Raw genomic sequence first — 20230 nt, forward strand, 5'->3', positions numbered from 1 at the left:
ATACAACTGTATATTACTATCTTTTAGACACAGGAAACCATTTTCCCTAACATTCATGTTCATGATAATTCATTTGTACCTTTAGGTAAATTTGTTCTGCAGCAGTGGGTCATCCATCGTCATATTCACGCTCTCAATACAGGCAGAACAGACAACAATTGTACATACTACTATAAAACAATGACTAAAAATACCTTGGGCTTCATGTCGCCCCCGCTAAGGGAAAAAACTGTAAAAACTCTCATTTGTTCATTTGAGTAATGGCTGCTACAGCAAAGCTATTTTTAACTTTTGTTGTTTTACATTTTGGGAACAGAAGCGTTCGACCAGAAGGAAGAAACTGGAACTGTCTGGTGTGCAGGGATGCTGTGGTTAACCAGTCAGCCTGTTAGACCACTTAACAGTTTGATTGAGTGAGTTTGTGTTATTTACAGATAAGAATCCAAACCACGACAACAAAGAAAAGGATAAAACAGATTCAATAAAAGCAGGATAAAATGAAATCATCATGGTTTTATCAGTGCGGAAACAAGAAAGCCTTCTTAAACATGGGAGTCGCTGGTGCCCCTTCTTGCACACAGCTTCACAGTTTGCTTTAAAATCAAGCTTTGGATCAACAACTATTCCGAGGCATTAACATTAAACACACTCCACAATCTGACCTTTAATAAAAGTAGCTTTGTGTTTAGGAGGGCTTTTCCTAAAATCAGTAATCGTGTATTTAATCTTAGACGCGTTCAGCTGAAGGCAGAATATTTATGAGTCCTCACTGAGATAATAAGACAATGCAAATTAAAAATAATCTTATTTCACTGTTACATGATCAGCTCCTTGTGTTTGTTACCTTCCAATTACGTGTTGCCAACAAGGAAGTTGCAGAGTGCCCTCTGGTGGACAAACTATGCAGCCTCAACACTCGTAACATGGTTAAAATATTTTTTCCACCTCAGTTTCTTACCTTTTAAATTTTCATTATGAATGCTGATGCCAATGTATCAGTCCCAACCAATATATTGATCAGGCTCTGATTTGTGTTATCAAAATCATTTGTACTAGCTACTGTTTCCAAGGTGTCCAGAATATTATCTAAAAGAAAGTCAGGCTTAATTGGATTTATCAAATCTATCAAAAACATTTTCCCTCAGTCGCTGTGATCACTGTTGAGGGTGTTATGATATGTAATGATTTTATGTTGAATCGCATGATTCAATAACGGCTTTGCTTAAGAATGAATACATTTCCTACTTCCCATTTACAGTAGGTGCTGAAAGATAAAAGTAGGCATACATAAACAGATCATGGGAGATGTGCAGTCATCATTTGGGGAAAAAAAAAGCTATTTTGGTGTAAAGGTAGAAATAAAGATAAGAGGAGTTACCGCTCTGTGCTTTTTTCTTTTTCTTTTTTTAGGAGAATGTAGTCGCTGTTAAATCTCAGTTTCGTAGCCTTTGAAGTGTTTGCATGTATTTTTTATTTTCAGCCAACACACTTCTTTTCAGCGTCTCAGTCTTATTCAGGTCAGACTGCAGTCATCAGGGCTGAACAGATATTTCCCTTTTATGTCGTTATTGTCGTAGCCGGCACGTAAATCTCTGCGTGATCTCACCAGGATGCGTCTCGTGATTTAAGCGTCTTTTTATGTTTGTCAGACGGCGATTGCGCGCTTTCTGTGTTTTCATTGGGCTCGACTTCACCAGAGACATGCATTTCCAAATCTGAATTTCTCATTTGTTGCTAAAATCAGTTGTGACGTCTCCCACATGTCTGTGTCCAGGAAAGCTAGCAGCATTACTGGAGAGTTTCCACTCTCTGCCTCCACGGACGGAACTGCTGTTCTCTCTGGCAAAAAGTCACCGACTCCCCAGAGCTCCCACAAATCTGCACAAAAGATGATTTCTACCCTGAAAACAGTCCACACCAGTGCACAACCAAACATCTACGAGCAACCACTTAATCTCTTAAAACTTCAATCATCAACTTAAATTTTAATCACTGATATTTGCTTTCTGTTTTGTTGTATTATTATTATGCAACGTCAAAGCATACGAGTGAGTTCATAGCACTGAAGCTCTTCGCTTTAATCTCTAAATGTAGCATCCGGTTTTCAGATTCCTCTGAAAACCCCTTTTTAAGCTAAATTTAAATCAAACTGACAAGGCAGAAATAAATAACCACCAATACCTAAACCTCTGCTTTTTTTCCCTCTTTTTCTTCTTTGTTTCTTGCTGTTTTCACAGCTGAAGAACAAAATGTGTCTCTCAAAGATATTCGACATTTACAAGACCGTGAATGTTGAACATCATCACCCTACATTCATCAACAACTTCAAATGAATGTAAATGTTGCTCCATCCATCTCTGGATGTTCATTGTTTTACCAATAAGTTTCCTGCATTAGTGCATTTACACATTTGTTTCCTGCTACCTGGCTGCAGCATGCAGAACAAAAAGGCATTTTCACCATAAATCATTTAATTCCTCCAGGTTAGATTTGATGGTTTCAAATGTCAAACTTGTGCATTGTTAAATGTCAGTTTTACACATTTTAACTTGGTTTCCATTGTGGTTAATCTAATCTGAGCCAGACGTTTTAGAGTCTTTTTACTCACAAAAACAGACCCATGGCCTGCGTGTCACAGAAGCATAAAGTAGTTAAGCCAAGGAGCAATGGTGAGGTGTTTATTTGGTAATGGAAATAGTTGTACTCCAGCTTGTTGTGTACATCATCTGCTCTGCTAATAGGTGATGAATTTGTTTGTTGTTCTGTTTTGCTTTCTGTGCTTTCCTCTGCTCACCCTCTCGTCTGGTAATGTGTTATCCCGCAGTGACTTCATTAACACCGGGCGTGTTTGTGTGCAGGGGCTGTACCCAGGCTCAGAGGAAGGCTGGCAGGTGTACAGCACGGCCTCGGATCCCGACGGCAGGTGCATGTGCACGGTGGTCGCCCCGGCACGGAACCTCTGTAAACGAGACCCTCGGAGTCGACAGCTACGCTCGCTGACCGAGCAGGTACGTGTGCATTTGTGAGTGTTCGCCTCGCGCCTTGACGTTTCAGTGGTCAGCATTGACATGCGGCACGGGGCAGAGGCGGTGTACTGGAATGAAAATATTCACTGGACTGTCTCTTTGTTTTGACACTTGCAGAAACACACATGAACAGACACACACGGGCTTCGCTGACAGATGTATTCCTGATACATCAGTAGCCAAATCCTCTGTAGACTGCCAGTCATTCAGCATGCCAAAAGAGTTTAAAATCAAAGAAAGAAACGCTGGCAGATGGGTGGGAAAGAAACACTTTGTTCTGTGTCGTGGGTGCAGCTCAGCATACAACCATTTGCGTGTAACTGCTTGTGTGTGTGTACATGTGTACGAGGCTATTCAGTTTAAGTCTGTGTCCTAAGAGAGGGTAATAAAAGTGATTTGTGACAGAAATTGATGAATTATTGAACGGCATCAAGTAAGCAAACATTTCTGAATGCATTCACTATTCTCAGCCTCGCACACGACGGCACATTTTCTCACCAGCGCTGTAGTAAACCGGAGCACACCAATGGCAATATCACAACGCTTACTACTCTTTTTGTCCTACACTGGTGCTGTTACATCCTGTTCTCGCTTCACACAAAACGAGAGAGAAATGAGAAAAAGGTAGATGAACACTATCAGAAATAACTCCCTCTTCTCTCCTCGCTTGTTGAGAGTCTTTTGTATTTATGAATCTTAATCAGCTCAGCATGTCTGTGGAAGTGACACCTAGATCCCGCTGTGAGTTTGTGTGCGGTGGTGTGAGCGCTTATTTTTTATTTTTTTGCTTGTCTGGCCTCCACAGAACGTGTTGTACAGGAGATGTGTGGGCGGGTTTGTTTGTTTGTTTGTTTGCATATCACTCCTGAATATCTGGAAATATCTGGGTCATTTTTATAATAGATTTTTTTTAAACACTTGTTCTTCATTCAACATTAAAAGAGATTTCAAGTGTGTGGTACACCCTCTGCCTGGTTAATGAGACGGGGCGTGAGTGGGGGTTGTTTTTTTAGAGCAGGACACGAAAGGAGAGGAACTTCTGTTCAAATGGACCTAATGAGATCTAAGAGAGGGGAACAGGGGGTCTGCAAACTGTGTGTCTTTGTATCATATTGTTGAGCAGTGAATGGGGGATGTTAAACCCAAAGCATGAACTGCTTTTAATTTAAAAAGCATATTTTCCTCACACTCTTTTATTTATCCATTTTTATTTATTGACCTGTCTATTTCTATTTTCAGTCAGGAGCTAAAAAATTTTTTTTTAATGTGGTGCCTACAACTTTAATGAAATAATAACAATAATAATAATAATAATAATAATAATTATAATAATAATAATAATAATAATGATGATGATGATAATGATGATGATGATGATGATGATAATAATAATAATGATGATGATGATGATGATGATGATGATGATGATAATAATGATGATGATGATGATGCTGATAATAATAATGATAATAATAATAATAATAATAATAATGATAATAATAATGATGATGATGATGATGATGATGATAATAATGATGATGATGATGATGCTGATAATAATAATGATAATAATAATAATAATAATAATAATGATGATGATGATGATGATGATGATGATAATAATGATGATGATGATGATGCTGATAATAATAATGATATATTCTATTTCTACGCAACTTTAAAAACTCTCACCACCTTCCTTTAATACAGAAAATTAAAAACACATACACAATTAAATTAGTAAATAAAATTAATCAATTATTTAAATGAACAATTAAATAAAATAAACACATAAAACCACAGAACAATAAAACTGCTCACCATACTGTTTGCAGATTACATTTTTAACCACATGAACAGAATGACTGTATTTAGCACTGTCTGTTGGTCACTGCTTTAGACTCAAATATCTCGACCAGTTCGGAAGAATTGCTGTAACCCTTGCTGCAGATATTCACGGACCCCAGAGGTTATCTCCGATAACTTTGGTGATCCTTTTGTTTTCATCTTTTAACATTCAAGATCTGTTAAATCTGCCAAAAAAAAAAAAACAGCCTGTTAGTTTTGTTGGTAGAATTTAACTCCAAGGATCACTGTGTCACTGTACAGTGCTGCAAAGTTTACATCCAGAGTTGCTAGCTTGATTGTAACTCTGTCCCTTTTTTGCATATAAACATTATGTAGTATATTATGTATACTGGGGTTTTGGAGTCCCATCACCATTATCCACTTATATATCAAAGGTAGGGTCAGGTGACTAAAGCTCCATTCACACAGTGCCAGAGACTGGTTAGTGACCCTTTTTGAACCACCGGTTGCTAGCAAAATGTTTATACTCTGGCCTGTTGGTGAAAACCTTCTTATGATTGCCTTTGTCACCAGCAGATTGCTGTGGTCACCAATAGTTTGTATGGACCTTGCTGGCATGTTAGCAAACACTTGCTAGCTACTTTCTGAGAGGTAGTAAAACTGTGAAAAGTGCGACACAAACTGTAAATGGAGACTAGTTGTCTTCAGAGTAAAAAGTCTGCCCTTCAAATGTGTTGGAAACGGCACTGTGGCACAACTTTTAGATTAAAGCGACCGTTTACAGTTTGTGTTGCACTTTTCACAGTTTCACTACTGCTTGAAAGTAATTTCAATCTTCCATGCAAACAACACGTGACTGTGGCAGCCTGCTAACGACCAGAGCAATCGGAAAGAGGTTTGTGTTGCAACGCTCTATTTATAACTGATTTCTCTTAGAGATTGTCAGCAACGTCCAGAAACCACTTGGCAACCAGTTGGTGAATGCACATTTTTTCACTGCACAACAGGCGGTTGTATCATGTCCAGCATGGTGGATGGCTCTTGAGGAATATGCACATGACATCACATGAGAAACCTCTAGCATAGTGCGTGAATTCTGCCAGGGTAGTGTTGTCTCAAGTTGAAAACAGCAAGCTGTGAAGTGCTTAATAACAGCTACGATATTCCTCTTCAGTGAAAATGAAAATTTAAAACAATCACCAATGAATCCCTGAACACGTGTAACATCAGTGTCTGAAAACATCTGCAGCTGTTAGCTAACATTAGCATCACTATCAGTTCTGACAGCTTGTCTTCCTCCTGCTGCCTCCTCCGTCTTGGTTGGTGGCCCGTGTCACTACTAGATCCATAAAGGTGTATACCTAGATGGCATTGCATCACCAGCAGTGTTGGGAAGGTTACTTTTAAAATGTATTCCATTACAGAATACAGAATACATGTCCCAAAATGTATTCTGTAACGTATTCCGTTACGTTACTCAATGAGAGTAACATATTCTGAATACTTTGGATTACTTAATATATTATCATGCTGTTTACAACTACATGAATGTACTATTGCTGTGTGATTTATTACTGTTACTGAAGGTCCGCGGCTCCGAACCGTAGCAAAGAGACTTCTGGCTAATACGGTGGGTTCTGTGTCGGGCTCGTAGCCGAAAACTAGCTTTACTTTGTTGTCTGGGTCAACTTTGCTAGCGAGAGACAGAGAGAGGCGTTGAAAGGCTGCTGCAACGGGACTTATTGTTTCAGAGGAAAACACGAACACAGTGTACAGTCGAGTCTTAATAGCTTACTTACAACTGGGCTCGTCAGGCACTCTTCTTGGCTGCAGTGGTTATTATTATATTTACATGCTTCCAGCTCCCGTTTTTGCTCGATGACAGCTCGTACTTTTCCTTTTCCTTTTTCTCCCTCCCTCGCTCACAGACACATAACGTGTATGGCAGTCCATTCTTCCTGCAGCACGGACTACACTGCCTATGATGCTACTGTAGCATTCTGCCTATTAGCTTAGCACAACAACAACAAAAAGGCCTCTCTCACCCAGGAAACATGCAGAGAGAGAGCGTCACCCTGTAACCATGCCAACCGTAACGCTGCCGCCTGGAACAACAGAACGTAGCTGTCAAACAAAACCCAAACAGTCCTGACCCGCCACAATATGAAACAGGGAAGTACCGCTGTGTAATCCATTTATTTCAACAAAGTAACTGTATTCTAAATACCACCTTTTTAAACGGTAACTGTAACGGAATACAGTTACTCATATTTTGTATTTTAAATACGTAACGGCGGTACATGTATTCCGTTACTCCCCAACACTGATCACCAGGGGTGGGTACTACAAAGTAAGATTACTGGGCTAGCAGGCTTAACATCAGAGTGTACTCTGTCAAGAAAGTGGCTCAGTTTTTACCAAGCTAATTCACCATGGTAACTTACATTGAACACATAACCTGGTCAGGAGCAGGTTCTTTCATTTACAGCATGTTTTCAGAGCAATATATAGTATCTGCTTAGAAAATGGAGTATTTGTGTAAGTAGTTGTAAACCTTACTAATGTCAGGAAAGAAGCCAAGGTGTAGGTTAAAGCATCTCAGACTGTGTGCTGCATTGTCATTAAAATGTGCATGCATTGATTTTGTGATGCAAAAAGTGTATAAATGGCTTTATACTTGATTTAAATTCACTTAGTTTTACAAGGGTAGAATTGCAGCAACGAGAACACAGCGCATACTTTAAGTATATCTATTCATTCAATAAAATTAATTTTACTTTGATCAGCCAGTAAACTGAAGCAATTTCCACATCTTTATCACATCTTTCCACTCAGTGTATTAGGCTGTGGGACAGTAAGCTATAATGTTTAAATGTATCAGTTTTAAAGTCTCAGAACTCTAATATACAGCAACCACTTTAGAGATAACTAGCAGCACTGAGAGCCCACTCAGCTGTAAAATTATGAACGCACATTAAAATGTTTATTTTAAATGATTAGCTAAATACATAAATAACCAAGTTAATGATCTTCTATAGAAAAGATCTGTTATTCTATTTGCTGTTGAGTTTTTAGGGTCTCTAAAGAGACCAATTTATCATCATCATCTGATAGCTCCTCTGACTGAAGCAGGCGTTGCTCATAGGGATCATTTTGTGTGGTAGAAGGGTCAAACGCTCATTGATTGTCATTTACAAGTCGTTAGCTAATGAGCATACTCCAGATAATACTTCTTTCTGAAACATAGAATTACCAACATTTAAAAATTGATCTAATTTTTCTATACATTATGTTTTCCATAGACATCCATAGGACTTTGTGTCCCCTCTGTTGGCCATTAAAAAGACAAATTCCACATTGGTTTTACTTTTCAGACCTGGAATCTTTTCTGCTGTCTGTGGTACAGACAGCAACTACGTGGCTCTTCCTGCTCTTTCATTTCACAATAAAAGTCCTTATATACATATACATTATAAAATATAAAAAATAACGTAAATTAAGTAAATGATTATTGAAATATAGCATTTGTTTTGTTGGTTTAACATTAACATTCAAACCAGCGTGCAACAACTTTTTTTTTGTCTTTGCTATGTTAGTTACCATGGGGGGTTAAAAATTCAGTGAACTAGCCCTTTGTTTTTCATCATATCACCACACAGCCATATTTGTAGGCAAACAACAGGTGTTTGGAAACAAATAACAGGTGCCAGTAATCAGACAGCAGCCAAAGCCAATCATAAATATCAATGGAAGGGACAAACAGTAATCACTGATGGTATCAGCAGTGTATGTGTGTGTGTGTGTGTGTGTGTACATCAGGTCCAGAACGTGAGTCAGTCCATGGAGGTGGTTGACCTGCGGACATCCAGAGACCTGCAATATGTTCGAGACTCTGAGCCACTGCTGAGAGGAGTGGATGGACGGTTACACACTTATGTGGCCAGTCCCCGCAGTCTGACAGCTAGGAGCCTGCAGGTAAACACACACACAGAAACACACACACAAACAGACACACACACACATACACATCAAGTCGCATACAATGCAGACAGTCGCTGCAGGGAACATATAACCTTTGGTGTGAAAACATTGATTTCACGCATGCCAAGCTGAAGTTTCTTGCCTGCTCTCAGACACGCGAGCATCTTTCATCAAGAGGACAAAACTTGTCTTGAAGCTGTCAATTCGCTGGCTTCATGTCTGCTGTGTTAAAGTGTCGCACAGCCTTTTTTCTGAAGGTGCCAGTAAAACTGCAGCATCACTGCACACATTAAGGCTTCAAGCTGTCATAAAAAAAAAAAATCTGTCTGGAAAGAGTCTGAATTTTAATATTAATGACCAGATTAGAATAATATTGACACACAAAAGCACAGAACATTTTTTTCTGCATTTGTCTTTTATAGTTTGTTCCTTGGTACTTTAAATTTGCAGTAGAGAGAGAAGATAAGATTGCCTTCCTGGATAAGTATTGTGTTTTACTGAGGGAAATCTGAATGTATTTCACTTCCTAAATTAGGAGCACTAATCTCATTAGGCTTGGTGCTTTCTGCCATGATGCCACTGGCAGGCGCCTGTGCCAACAACAAAACATGGGGAGGGGTAGTGAAAGATTATTTCAAGAGCTGCAGAGAATGACAGGCCGTGGATCTCAGGAGGGAGAGTTGAATGATCTAAACAGTTAAATCAGCTGTGAAACGGCTTCATTTGGCAGCTTAATGACACTGAAGTGGAAGCCTAGCATAACCCTGCACACTGTTTACACATGGATGTAACTTTAAGCAATGATTTAGGGACTTTCATCTCACGGGAAAGATAGGCGAAAACTATATGGTAAAGTATGGTTGACATTTTTCCACATTTAAGGTTTGTTAATCTGCTGCTTTAACAGGTTTTTTAGTCTATATTAAGTTGATCAGAAACGGATGTAAATGGATTTTATGAATGGAAAGTGATGTGAACAAGTAATTATTTTCTTGTGTGACTTTAGATAGACAGATAAAAGTAATAAATAAAACAGCCAACACATTTGAAATATGAAAATGTGGTAAAAAATCATATTATTGTGCATTAAACAGCTGCTGTAAAGTGGTTGGTTTAAAGGACCTCCTGGAGCGCTCTGACTGAAGGTGCTACTGGTGATAACCTCCTGGGCGTGGCGTGGTCATGTTAGCTTTAAGAGCATTCTTCTCTCTGCCACAACAGTGCTGGACTGTTTCAAATTCAGACCTGACCACAGAGCCTTCTTAATAAGTTTGTCTTCTCTGTTCCTGTCTGCTGTGCGGTCTCCTTCACCCCAGCAGGCCACAGCATAAACAAAGCACTGGCCACCATCATATTGTCCACACTGCACAGCAGGAGTGGAAAGGCCTCAGCCTTTGTCTCTTACTGTACCCCGCCTCCATATTGTTCTTCCAGTCCAGCTTATTATTCGTCACACCAAGATACTTGCAGCTGAAGATAACTTTCACCTCGATGCCTCAAGTGTCATTTATCAGCATGTCACCGGTGTTCTTTACACTGTTGTTTTCATTTATTTAGATTTGCAGGTATTTGTTTTTATGCACAGCACTCTTTTTGTGGTTTTCTTCATATACCACACTGCAATACGGCCAAACATCTCGACTTTGTTCTTGTCTGTCCAATAGACATTGTTCCATAAGTCTTCTCTAGATGCAGCTTTGCAAACACGGCCATGCTCTGACATGATCCAGTGCTAATTTCAGTTCACACAGTTCTCAAATGCACTGTAAAATAATGAAAACGCTGTCATAAAACTGCACAATCCCATATTCACACACACAAATAACAGCCCTATATTACAGTGAACAGAGATAAACTAATACAACAAGCATGAAAACAACAATAACAAACTAATGTACATAGTTAATAACATTAAAGGTTTATATCTTAAAACACAATGAGAACAAATTCACCAGGAAGTTATTACTATTTCAGTTAATTGGACCATGTATATAAATGTAATAAACTGATATAATAGCAATCAATCTTAAAAATAGTTGGTCAGTGCTCTTATTCATTAGATTTCTACTTAAAAATAATGAGTATTTTCACAGCCAAACATTTGAATTATTTGCTCTTTCTATCAAATTACCTCACTTCCAGCTTTGAAAAGGTAACACGGGAGGGAAAAATGCTTAAAAGAAAGGTGACATAAATGTCAAACAGAAAATGTTTAAACCTCAGTTAAAAACGACACAGATCCAAAGTAAACATTGTAATTCGACAGTCATTTTGAGGGGTCACACACAGCACACATTATGCACAGTAAATTAGATCACGGGGCCAAACTGTCAAGCTCTGCTGTAACGTCTGCAAAACAACATTCGTGCAAACACCTTGACTTTGGCACGCAGCACAAATTTGGCTCCTTGCTTCTGCATCCTCTTCCTGAAAATGAAACAAAATGTCACCTTTTCGACACAGTGGGGGAGACAAAGCATGCATCGCAAATAGTCAGAGCAGGACTTCCCGGGAGCGCTCTGAGGCTCACAGCTGTTGACAAAAAAAGACAACCTGATGGAGGATAGCAGCCAAATATAAATCAGGTTATTTTGTTTTGTTATGAGCACACCTAGTGGCCTCAGTTGTTGTCATCTTTAGACCCTCTACTTAGAGCGTGATTTACACAAAAATACAGCCTTTCACAGTCATAGTACCTTAAAGGTATACTTAATAGATGAATAAATGCAGAATAAACACGGGGAACGGCATTAACCTACATTCTAATCTTGGAGACCGTTTGGATTTTATTACATTTAGATTTTATAACAAAATGTAAATAAAGAACAACGAACAATGAGGCAAGCAGCTGCGAGGGCATTTATGTGTACTCAGCTTAAGTTTGCAGAATTTAAGGTTATTATCCATTTCTATTCGTGTTTATTTAAAGAAAACTTTTTTAATACAGCATATTTACACTGGAAAAGGAAAGAAAAGCTGTGTAAATTTGAAGGAAGCCTTTTTGACTCAACTAAGCGGTGAACTGTTGTATCAACTTGATCTAATTGTGTGTTCAGTGACTAATTCAACTGAAAACACTTCTATTGTCCTGTTCAAATGGCTAATGAAGTAAGGCCTGTGCTAATTCGGATTAAAACTGATAATCTACTATTGGAAAGGTAATTGCTTTTCCACCGTGCTCTCCAACTGAGAGGTGAACTTAGACAAATATTCACACACATATGTGTGTATGTGTAGCCTCAGGAAGTATAACCTAAATTCAGTAGGTGATAGCTGATCGAAAGACTGCCATCCCAGTTCATTCAGAACTGATTGATACTCGGGTTATATTTGTGAAATATTTGCTTGCTCATCTTGTCAATGTCAGTAATTCCAAATTTACAGGTGAATCATTTCAATAAATGCAGTTCTATTTTATTTTTATAACGCCAAATCACAACAACAGTTGCCTCAAAGCATTTAATATTGTAAAGTAAAGACAAACCTCAACATTAAGGCGACCCTCAATGAACAAGTGCTTGGCGAAAAACACTCTTTTAATAGGCTTTGGGATCCGTCTGTCGTGACTGGTCGGGGGTGATTGGAGGAAATAGGACAAAAGATGCAGTACTTCACAGTCCTTCACAGTCTTATCATGGATTTATGAAATATACACTTAATATTCTGTGGTCCCACGAAGAATAGTTTTGTTTTTAGTGTGTACAAGAAATAACCCTCCACAAACCATCTTGTCCGACTGTAATCCTCACCATAACCCCAAACCAAGTCTTCATATTAGAATTCATTAATAATTAAGAATTAAAAATATTTAATTCATGCGGACTTTGTCTACAAAAGGGACGCAAGCTCCACACTGTGACTGTACACACAGAATTTTTTTTGCCTGCTCATAAAAAGCAGTAGAAGTACACACACACACACACACACACACACACACACTAACCCTTACTTACCCCAATAGGGCATATTACCGCCTCCCCATAAATCCATTCTGCCTTTCATCTCTTGCCGAGCATATCTTAACAGCTGGGGGGGGGGTCTGTTTTTAAGTTTTTATATAGTTGGTTTATGCATATGCGTGTGTGTGTGTGTGTGCGCATATGATTGTTGCTCCTGGGGGGTTTTCACAGTCATAAGCTTTTGCCTTTGCACTGAGAGGAAAGACTCCTGAATATTTATGTGGAACTTCAGTAAGTTTATCAATAACTAAACAGTATTTTTAACCCATGGAGGAAGGAAACAAGGGTGGAGGGTGGGAGTGGAGAATGGGATGTCAAATGGGAGTCATAAACAGAGAGAGATGGTGGAGGAAAGAGGAGGAAAGAGACAGGAAAGGAAGCCTTATTGCACCTAAATGTTTCTTGGTGGGAGGGAGGACATGAGAGGACTGTGCAAGGAGAAGTAAGAGGGAAAGTAAAGGTTAAGCAGAGACTGGAGGAGAGATAAAAGTGTGAATCAGGAAGGGAGAGATTAGAGAAATCGAGATGAAGGCGGAGACGTGGCAGGGGAGGGATTAGCCAGGTAAAGTGGTTCACTATCTAACAAACCGTGGCACCTTTGGCATTTTATCAAAATTGGGGTTTTAATGAATATTTAACCAACTTGCAATTATATGCAAAGAACACTGCCAATATCAATCAGCGGTGATGATGTAGTGAGCTGAAGCTGCTTGGAATTACAGAGTTTTCACGCTGTGCTCTTGTGACATGTAGAAATTGGAAAAATGCGTCATAGCGATGTTGGAAAAGTATTCAGGTCGCGATTTCAAGACAGCAGGGGAGGGATTAGATACATAAAGTGTTTGACTGACTGCCAACTGCTGACTGTTTCCTGGATATGTTGTTGTGTTTGTGTGCGGGGGTGCAGAGATGTTATGAGAAGATGATAACATTTTTGTCTTCGCTTTTGACACTTCTCTTTATCCTCCTCTCTTTTCCATATCAAATCCAGCTCTTTATTCAGTAAGCTGAAAGAGAAGATACATCTAAGTATCAAGGCTAAAAGCAGAGATATAAAAGTAGCAAATAAAAATGTATTGTCCCTCTTGCTGCAAGCACAATTGTTTTATATGCTATCCATATTTTTATTGATCTCCATTTAAGCTGATTAGAGGGGGAAAGGGGGCCTTTCTGGCCCGATATGATCCAGAGTGCATTTTTTTAAAATGAGAGTTTTCCTCCATCCATTTTATGCTGCTTATTTGGGTCACGTTGCCAGAAAAGACTTGCCCAGACGTACTCTCTTCCAGCACATCTTCCATCACCTCCTGTGGGACTGTGAAGCGTTCTCAGGCCAGATGGATTGCGCAGTCCCTCTAGCATGTTCTGGGGGCGCTTTCCATTCGGTTAACGTGGTTCTCCGCTTCCCTCGCTCACGTCTGTTCCTCGGGGAGAGCAAAGAGATGCGGCGACAGAGGCAGAAATGAAATATGATGTGCAGCATCTCAGCTGCCAAATGCGCAGAAAGAATTAAGGAAGCAAAGTAAATATTCTTCTGAACCAAACTCAAAGGAAACGAGAGCTTTATGTGTTTCAGTTCATTTCATTTGTCTCCTACCAACAAGTTTATCAGCAACAGGTAGACCAGGGGGCTGCCTTGTGACACAAGGATTGTCTCAAACATGTGCTCAGTTTTCAGCATCGACGAGTGAACAAAAGGGACAGTTGAACAGAGTCATTTGAAACATTCATAGGTGGAAGGCAGCACAACGGGAGATTAAGGATGACAAGGAGAGTAATCAGCCGAATGAGAAACAAACCACTAACCCTGTTACACATGCTGGGATGAGGTCACCCTTACGGGGCACCCTGACCAGTCCGGACACATAAACTGCCTCAAGTGTGCCTCAAAGGATGGCACTACGCCAAACTACAGCAACCGAAAGAGAAAAATAATGACTGCAAATGGCCTCTCTCACTTTCTTTAACTCATTCACAGGAGTTAAAGGGTCAGATGTCTCAGCTACGGCCCCTGTTGTCAGTGGTGGAGCAGTATCGACTGGATCTACAGACACTGGCCACCTTGCGGATGGAGCTGCTTAACTTGTCGATCGTCCTGACAGCCATCCAGGAAGAGATTGGAGCATACGACTACGAGGAGCTTCAGCAGAGGGTCCTGTTGCTGGAGACCAGGCTGCACAGCTGCATGAATAAACTGGGTACGTGCTGGGAAGAAAGCAATAACAAAATATGACTTGTGCTGCCTTTGAAAGTAACTCACGCGTTTGCAATTTGAACATGAAAGCGAAGAACGTGAGCGCGCGGGGGGTGGAAGCACGCAAAGGAGCACTCCGCAGGTTTACACACTCAAAGATTTATTTATAACAACGATTCATCAGTCTGCAAAAATAGTTCTATAAAAAACTGAATTATAAACAAGAAGAACGTTCAGGAAGAATAATGGAGGGGAGTGAAGTTTAAAAACATGCAAATTTACCACAGGGAGCGAAGAAGGAGTGTAACAGAAAATAGGACCAAGTTTCAAAATTAGTACACAATTTGCAAAGTCAGGCCTACCAAACTAGGATATACCCAACTAGCTCACTTACACTACACCCAAAGCCCCTAACACCTTGGCTCATGCGATGACGCTCAATAGTGGGTCAAGACTTCACTAAACAGGATATTTAGGGAAAGATGCATACATACATAAGGAAAATCTGAGCTTGAAAAAGATGACGTTGGGAATACAAATTAAGAAGTTGGAATAGCTTACTTAGAAGCAAACAGGACCAACTGGCAAAGGAACAAAGGGACGCAGGGGAGTACAAAGTGGACATACAATCCAGTATCATGGCAAAACGTGTAATAGACATGCCGGTCCACTGTGTCCATTCCACAATTTGTCTCTCCAAAACATGAAATCGACTTTACCGCGTGCAGAAATTGCATTACCAGCAGGGGGAGATAATATATTTAAGCCACGAAGTCAGTAGTGAGCAACAAATGTATTAAGTACATTCCAGGGTCCTTAATTGGCAGAACAGATTAAGCTAGGCGGCTAATGTGCGCTAATGTGTATACATGCAAAGGTGTTAATAAAGTCTGTTTAAGCACTTTCCCGTGATAATTTTCATGTTGGCTTGAAATAAAATATTTTCCTCTGCTGTTACTGCAACTTCTGCATGCACGTACATTTCACGTTTTAGAAGGCAAAGCTCAATGTGTCTGTTGCAAGCTTTGTCGTGATATTGGGTTGGGATATGTGCAGCTTTTGCAGAGGAGCACATGGAATATCTATAGTGAAGTAAGACTATGGTTTAGGATTGAAGAGATTTTTGACGGATTCTTATTTTATTTACTTGGTAAGAGTTGAGGGTGTTTGTTCAGTAAAAAGAAAAAAAGGCGAATAGCCATCGGGTAGTAACATGCGGAGACAGCTATGGGGAAACAGATGGACATTCCCGGTTTCCTCTTTGTGCTAAGCTAGGCTGCTGGCAGTCGCTTCATTTTTACTGGACAGACATAAGAGTGGTATTGATTTTCTCATCTAACACTCCAACGGGCAGTGAATAAATATTTTCCACAAAATGTCAAAGTATTGCTTTAAGAGCAGCAGAGAGTGCTCTAACAACAAAGTCTAACATGGGGACAGAAACAGAAGTGCATCTATTTAGGCCCATTTTGAGGAAAATTGAAAAGCCGGGACACAATAAGCCTGTTTGTGGAAAGCATACAAGTGGATGCTGATGTAGAAATGCATTTTTCCGGGAATGTTTTGACATTGGGTTTGATCTAAAAAGCTGTCTCTGTTGAGATCCATTATAACTGATGTTAATTCAGGTGGCTGAAAAGGCTCTATTAAAACTCTCAGTGAAATAACCAGCTCCACTTTTCAAACCTAAAAACGGTGTTTTATAGTTGGAATAATGTGCATGCGGTATCACTGTGAGTGGGCAGTTTCATTTACCTGAAAAACAAAATTTCTTAAAGTTATTATCTAAATGATTAAAACACCCAAATGTATTCTTCTGTGTTATCTTTTCGAGAAATAGAAGCTGCTTTTTCACAGCTCACGCCTGTGGCGTCAACACATTTTCAAGTTTTTATGAAGCATTGCTGAAGTGAGTTAAGACTGGTGGCAGGTGATGGCTGCTCATAAACCAGCTGGCCAAGTCACCTTGACGACGAGCATTACTCAGACCAATCCGGATGACATGAGCACAAACTGGTGCTCCATCTGCATTATCTTCTCCATGTGGCTGCTCTATGCATAAACAACAGATCTAGGATGGAGGTTCTCCGCCTCAGCGTTTACATGGTTCGTTTATCATTTGTTAACAGGATGTGGTCGTCTGACTGCCGTTAGCAATCCCATCACTGTGAGGGCCTCGGGATCCCGCTTTGGCTCTTGGATGACCGATGCCATGATTCCCAGCTCTGACAGCAGGGTAGGTGTACAGTGTGCTTTGTCTTTTTTCTGTTTTTTCTTCTTCAGTTTGTTCCATATATATATATATATATATATATATATATTTTTTTTTTTTTTTTTTTTTTTTTTTTTTTTTTTAAGGTTTACAGTCGGGGTTAGAATAAGGTTTAGGTTGGGATTGAGGCATGGCATTTGGTGGTCTGGCTAGGGGAAAGTCCTTCTAGAAGCAAGTCTCGCCACTCAGTAGCCATATTTGTAACTCTTACAGAGCCCCTTACTTACATGATCGTGGACAGAGATGTTACTTTCATTTCACTGAAACATAAAAATGCAGCTTCAAAAAGTCTGATAACTTGGTTTTGCTCTGACCACCATGCAGACTGCCCTCAACCCTTAAATTATCATCTCTAACTCATGCATTTCACTTCTTTCTGCCATCATTTATCTTGTTGTATCCTGTTTTTATTGTGTGTTTATCACTATCTCTGAGATTATTTAATTCATTACATTTATTTATTTATGGTTGTAGCTGGAGGGATGTTTGTTTGTTTGCTGCTGGGTATTTAAATCTCTGCAAATTTCATGATGTTACAGATTCATTATTACTTAATCCAGAGTGATGTCTTTGATGGCCCACCAGAGCAGCTGAACAACTGTAAACTAAGACCAGTGAAACTCTGCTGTCACGTGTGGGCAACATGACTGGCTAATAGTTTCCTGGTTTATATAAGCAGCTCTTCTGGTAGTACAAAATTCCTCTGCTTTCTTCTTTAGCTGGAAATGCACCAATCAATTTCCTGGCCGAGGTTCAGACTGGTGACTGGTTACCTTCTCCTGTGCGTGTGGGAGCCGTTCTTTCTGTAAACATGATAGCTCGAAAAGTTTTGAATGAATTCTCATAAAACTTTGCAGGAATGCAGAGTGAGGTCACACATGCTTACATCCACCAAGGTCGGCAAGGTCAACTTAATGATTTATTGGTCAAAAACTGACAAAAAGCTCAATACTGTAGAAACTATGATACTTAGAAACAAAGTGTAGCATTGTCAACATATACATTATAAAAAATCATCTCAAATTTGACCTCTGACCTCTTTTTTAAAGTCAAACGGTCAAACTTTCACAAAATGTTTTTTATCTTTAAAATTGTGTGTAAAATGCTTTTAATCAAAGTGTGAATCTGTAATGCTACCCTTAACTGATTTTCCTTTACTACAAATGTCTTAAAGTACATTTAAAAAGATTTTGTTTTTATAATGAATATATACAAAATAAAATACTATTTCTTTAAGAGCAAATACAGCCCAGAGAACGAGCTGCCTTGATGGAGGTTTGTGCTCCTGGAGTGCTTCTTGTTTATTTATGTAATAGTCTCTGGCTCTATCTCGCCTCCTCCATATTGCCAATGCAAGCATAGTGGCCAGTATTTCTCAAATGTAACTATTTGCAGTTTCTTCTTTTCACAGCCCCGCTGAACAATTTATGAGCTTCATTGATTTAACTTAAATTACTGCACCTCAAAAAAGGAGACATTTTCACACCACCTGCATTTCAGTGTTTATTTGCTCCAACTCACACATGATCTGCTCGATGCAGTTGTCGCAGCAGCATCGGGTCACCCGCTAATGTTCTGGAGATATATTTAGATGTTAAATTATGTTAGGTTAAGTTCTTAGCAGGTCAGTCTTTTTTTTCTTTTTTTTTTAATCAAAACTTTTCTCTGCTAGGTGTTACATTCATAAGGGTCCCCACAAAGATAGGCATGCAAATATATGTGTATGTACTTGTTAGTATTCGTGTTGTGAGGGGATACATGAATGTCATATTAAAGTTTCAATACACATGCACCCATAAGAAATGAATTTTTAGTGTGAAGTCACGTGTGAGCTTAGATGTACTGTAAGTTTGGATTTAGATGGAGTAAAGGGAACTGATGTAATCATCAAAATAAGACTGTGTGCTCTTGTGGGCACATGACAAGTATGGCAGGTGAAAGTGGTCATAAAGTTGCCCGCTTCTATATTTTCGCTGATGTATTTTTCAGTTTCTTTCAGCCTCATTTCTAACATGACTCCTGTGTGCACTCTGTCTCCGCTCACTGCGAGCTTCACCCATTTTACACACACACACACACGCACACGCACACGCACACACACACACACATTCTGTTCAGGGAGTGCATATTAAGCTAGTTGTCAAGGCGACTGTCTCCCAGTTGCCAGGTGTGATTTATATCGCCATGGTGACCCTTGCCTGTTCTCTATTAGAATGTCTCCCTGGTGATGAGAAGGCGCTATACACAGCAGCAGTATCCCAGTTATTGCTGTCTGTTTTCCAGTTCCAGGTGTGACTGGTGTAGTTATGGGTGGCGGCTCTTTCTCAGTCTCTCTATCTATTTGCACCTTTGTCCCAACAATTGGAAGCTTTTTCTGTTTTTTTCATGCTGCACAGTAGGTGATGTTCCTGAATCGGAGTGTGGAGAAAGCACAAGAAGTGCACTTTTATAAATGCACTGGGTTTTTTTTTCTGTATTTGTGTTGTTTTTAAATAAGCCAGCAAAGCTATTATATGCTGTAAAGTGCTTCAATCACTTTTATCTTCCCCCCCCCCCCCCCTCTCAGCCTTATGGAGCCCTGTAGAAAAATGACAGTAACGTTTATCATTAAGTCCTTTACATTTCCTCCCTCACAAGACTATTGCAGGGCTGTTTCCTTTTACAGAAGTAATTATTTCTGCATGTGTTTGCCAGGCTCTAAAAAATGCATTTAGAATTTTACAACCACTCCTGCAGTGGAACAACAAAACAAAACAGTTGCTCCGTACACAGCTGGAAAGGGCGCAGCTATAAAACGGTGAATACATTTTACTGAGTGACGCTGCATATGGACTCTTTGGATGCATTAAAGAGAACTAAAAACTAGAGTCAAGATGACTCACTTGAATTAAAATTGCACACTTGGTTCACAGGCACAAAAAAGCTTCAGTATTTGCTCCCATGTTGTGAACAAAAAAGTGGAGCTTTCAAACTGTTGAGTAAGTTCAGC

At 39.6% G+C, this 20230-nt stretch overlaps 1 protein-coding gene across 3 annotated transcripts in view; it reads left to right on the plus strand.

Annotated features, from left to right (window-relative positions):
- LOC102799924 (noelin-2-like) overlaps nt 1–20230 on the plus strand; it is a 40245-nt gene that overhangs the window by 10307 nt on the left and 9708 nt on the right. For 2 of the 3 annotated variants that reach the window (XM_087841624.1, XM_087841623.1), the window contains exons 2-5: nt 2859–3008; nt 8655–8810; nt 14754–14973; nt 17099–17205. In XM_087841624.1, the coding sequence (XP_087697750.1) occupies nt 2859–3008; nt 8655–8810; nt 14754–14973; nt 17099–17205 (633 nt within the window). Of the gene's footprint in view, nt 1–1697; nt 2336–2858; nt 3009–8654; nt 8811–14753; nt 14974–17098; nt 17206–20230 lie in introns of those variants that run through there. The other variant, XM_087841625.1, reaches the window with a different exon arrangement.

The sequence above is a fragment of the Neolamprologus brichardi genome, chromosome 6 (genome assembly GCF_056152115.1).
Source record: "Neolamprologus brichardi isolate AB-2024 chromosome 6, ASM5615211v1, whole genome shotgun sequence".
Lineage (NCBI taxonomy): Eukaryota > Metazoa > Chordata > Actinopteri > Cichliformes > Cichlidae > Neolamprologus > Neolamprologus brichardi.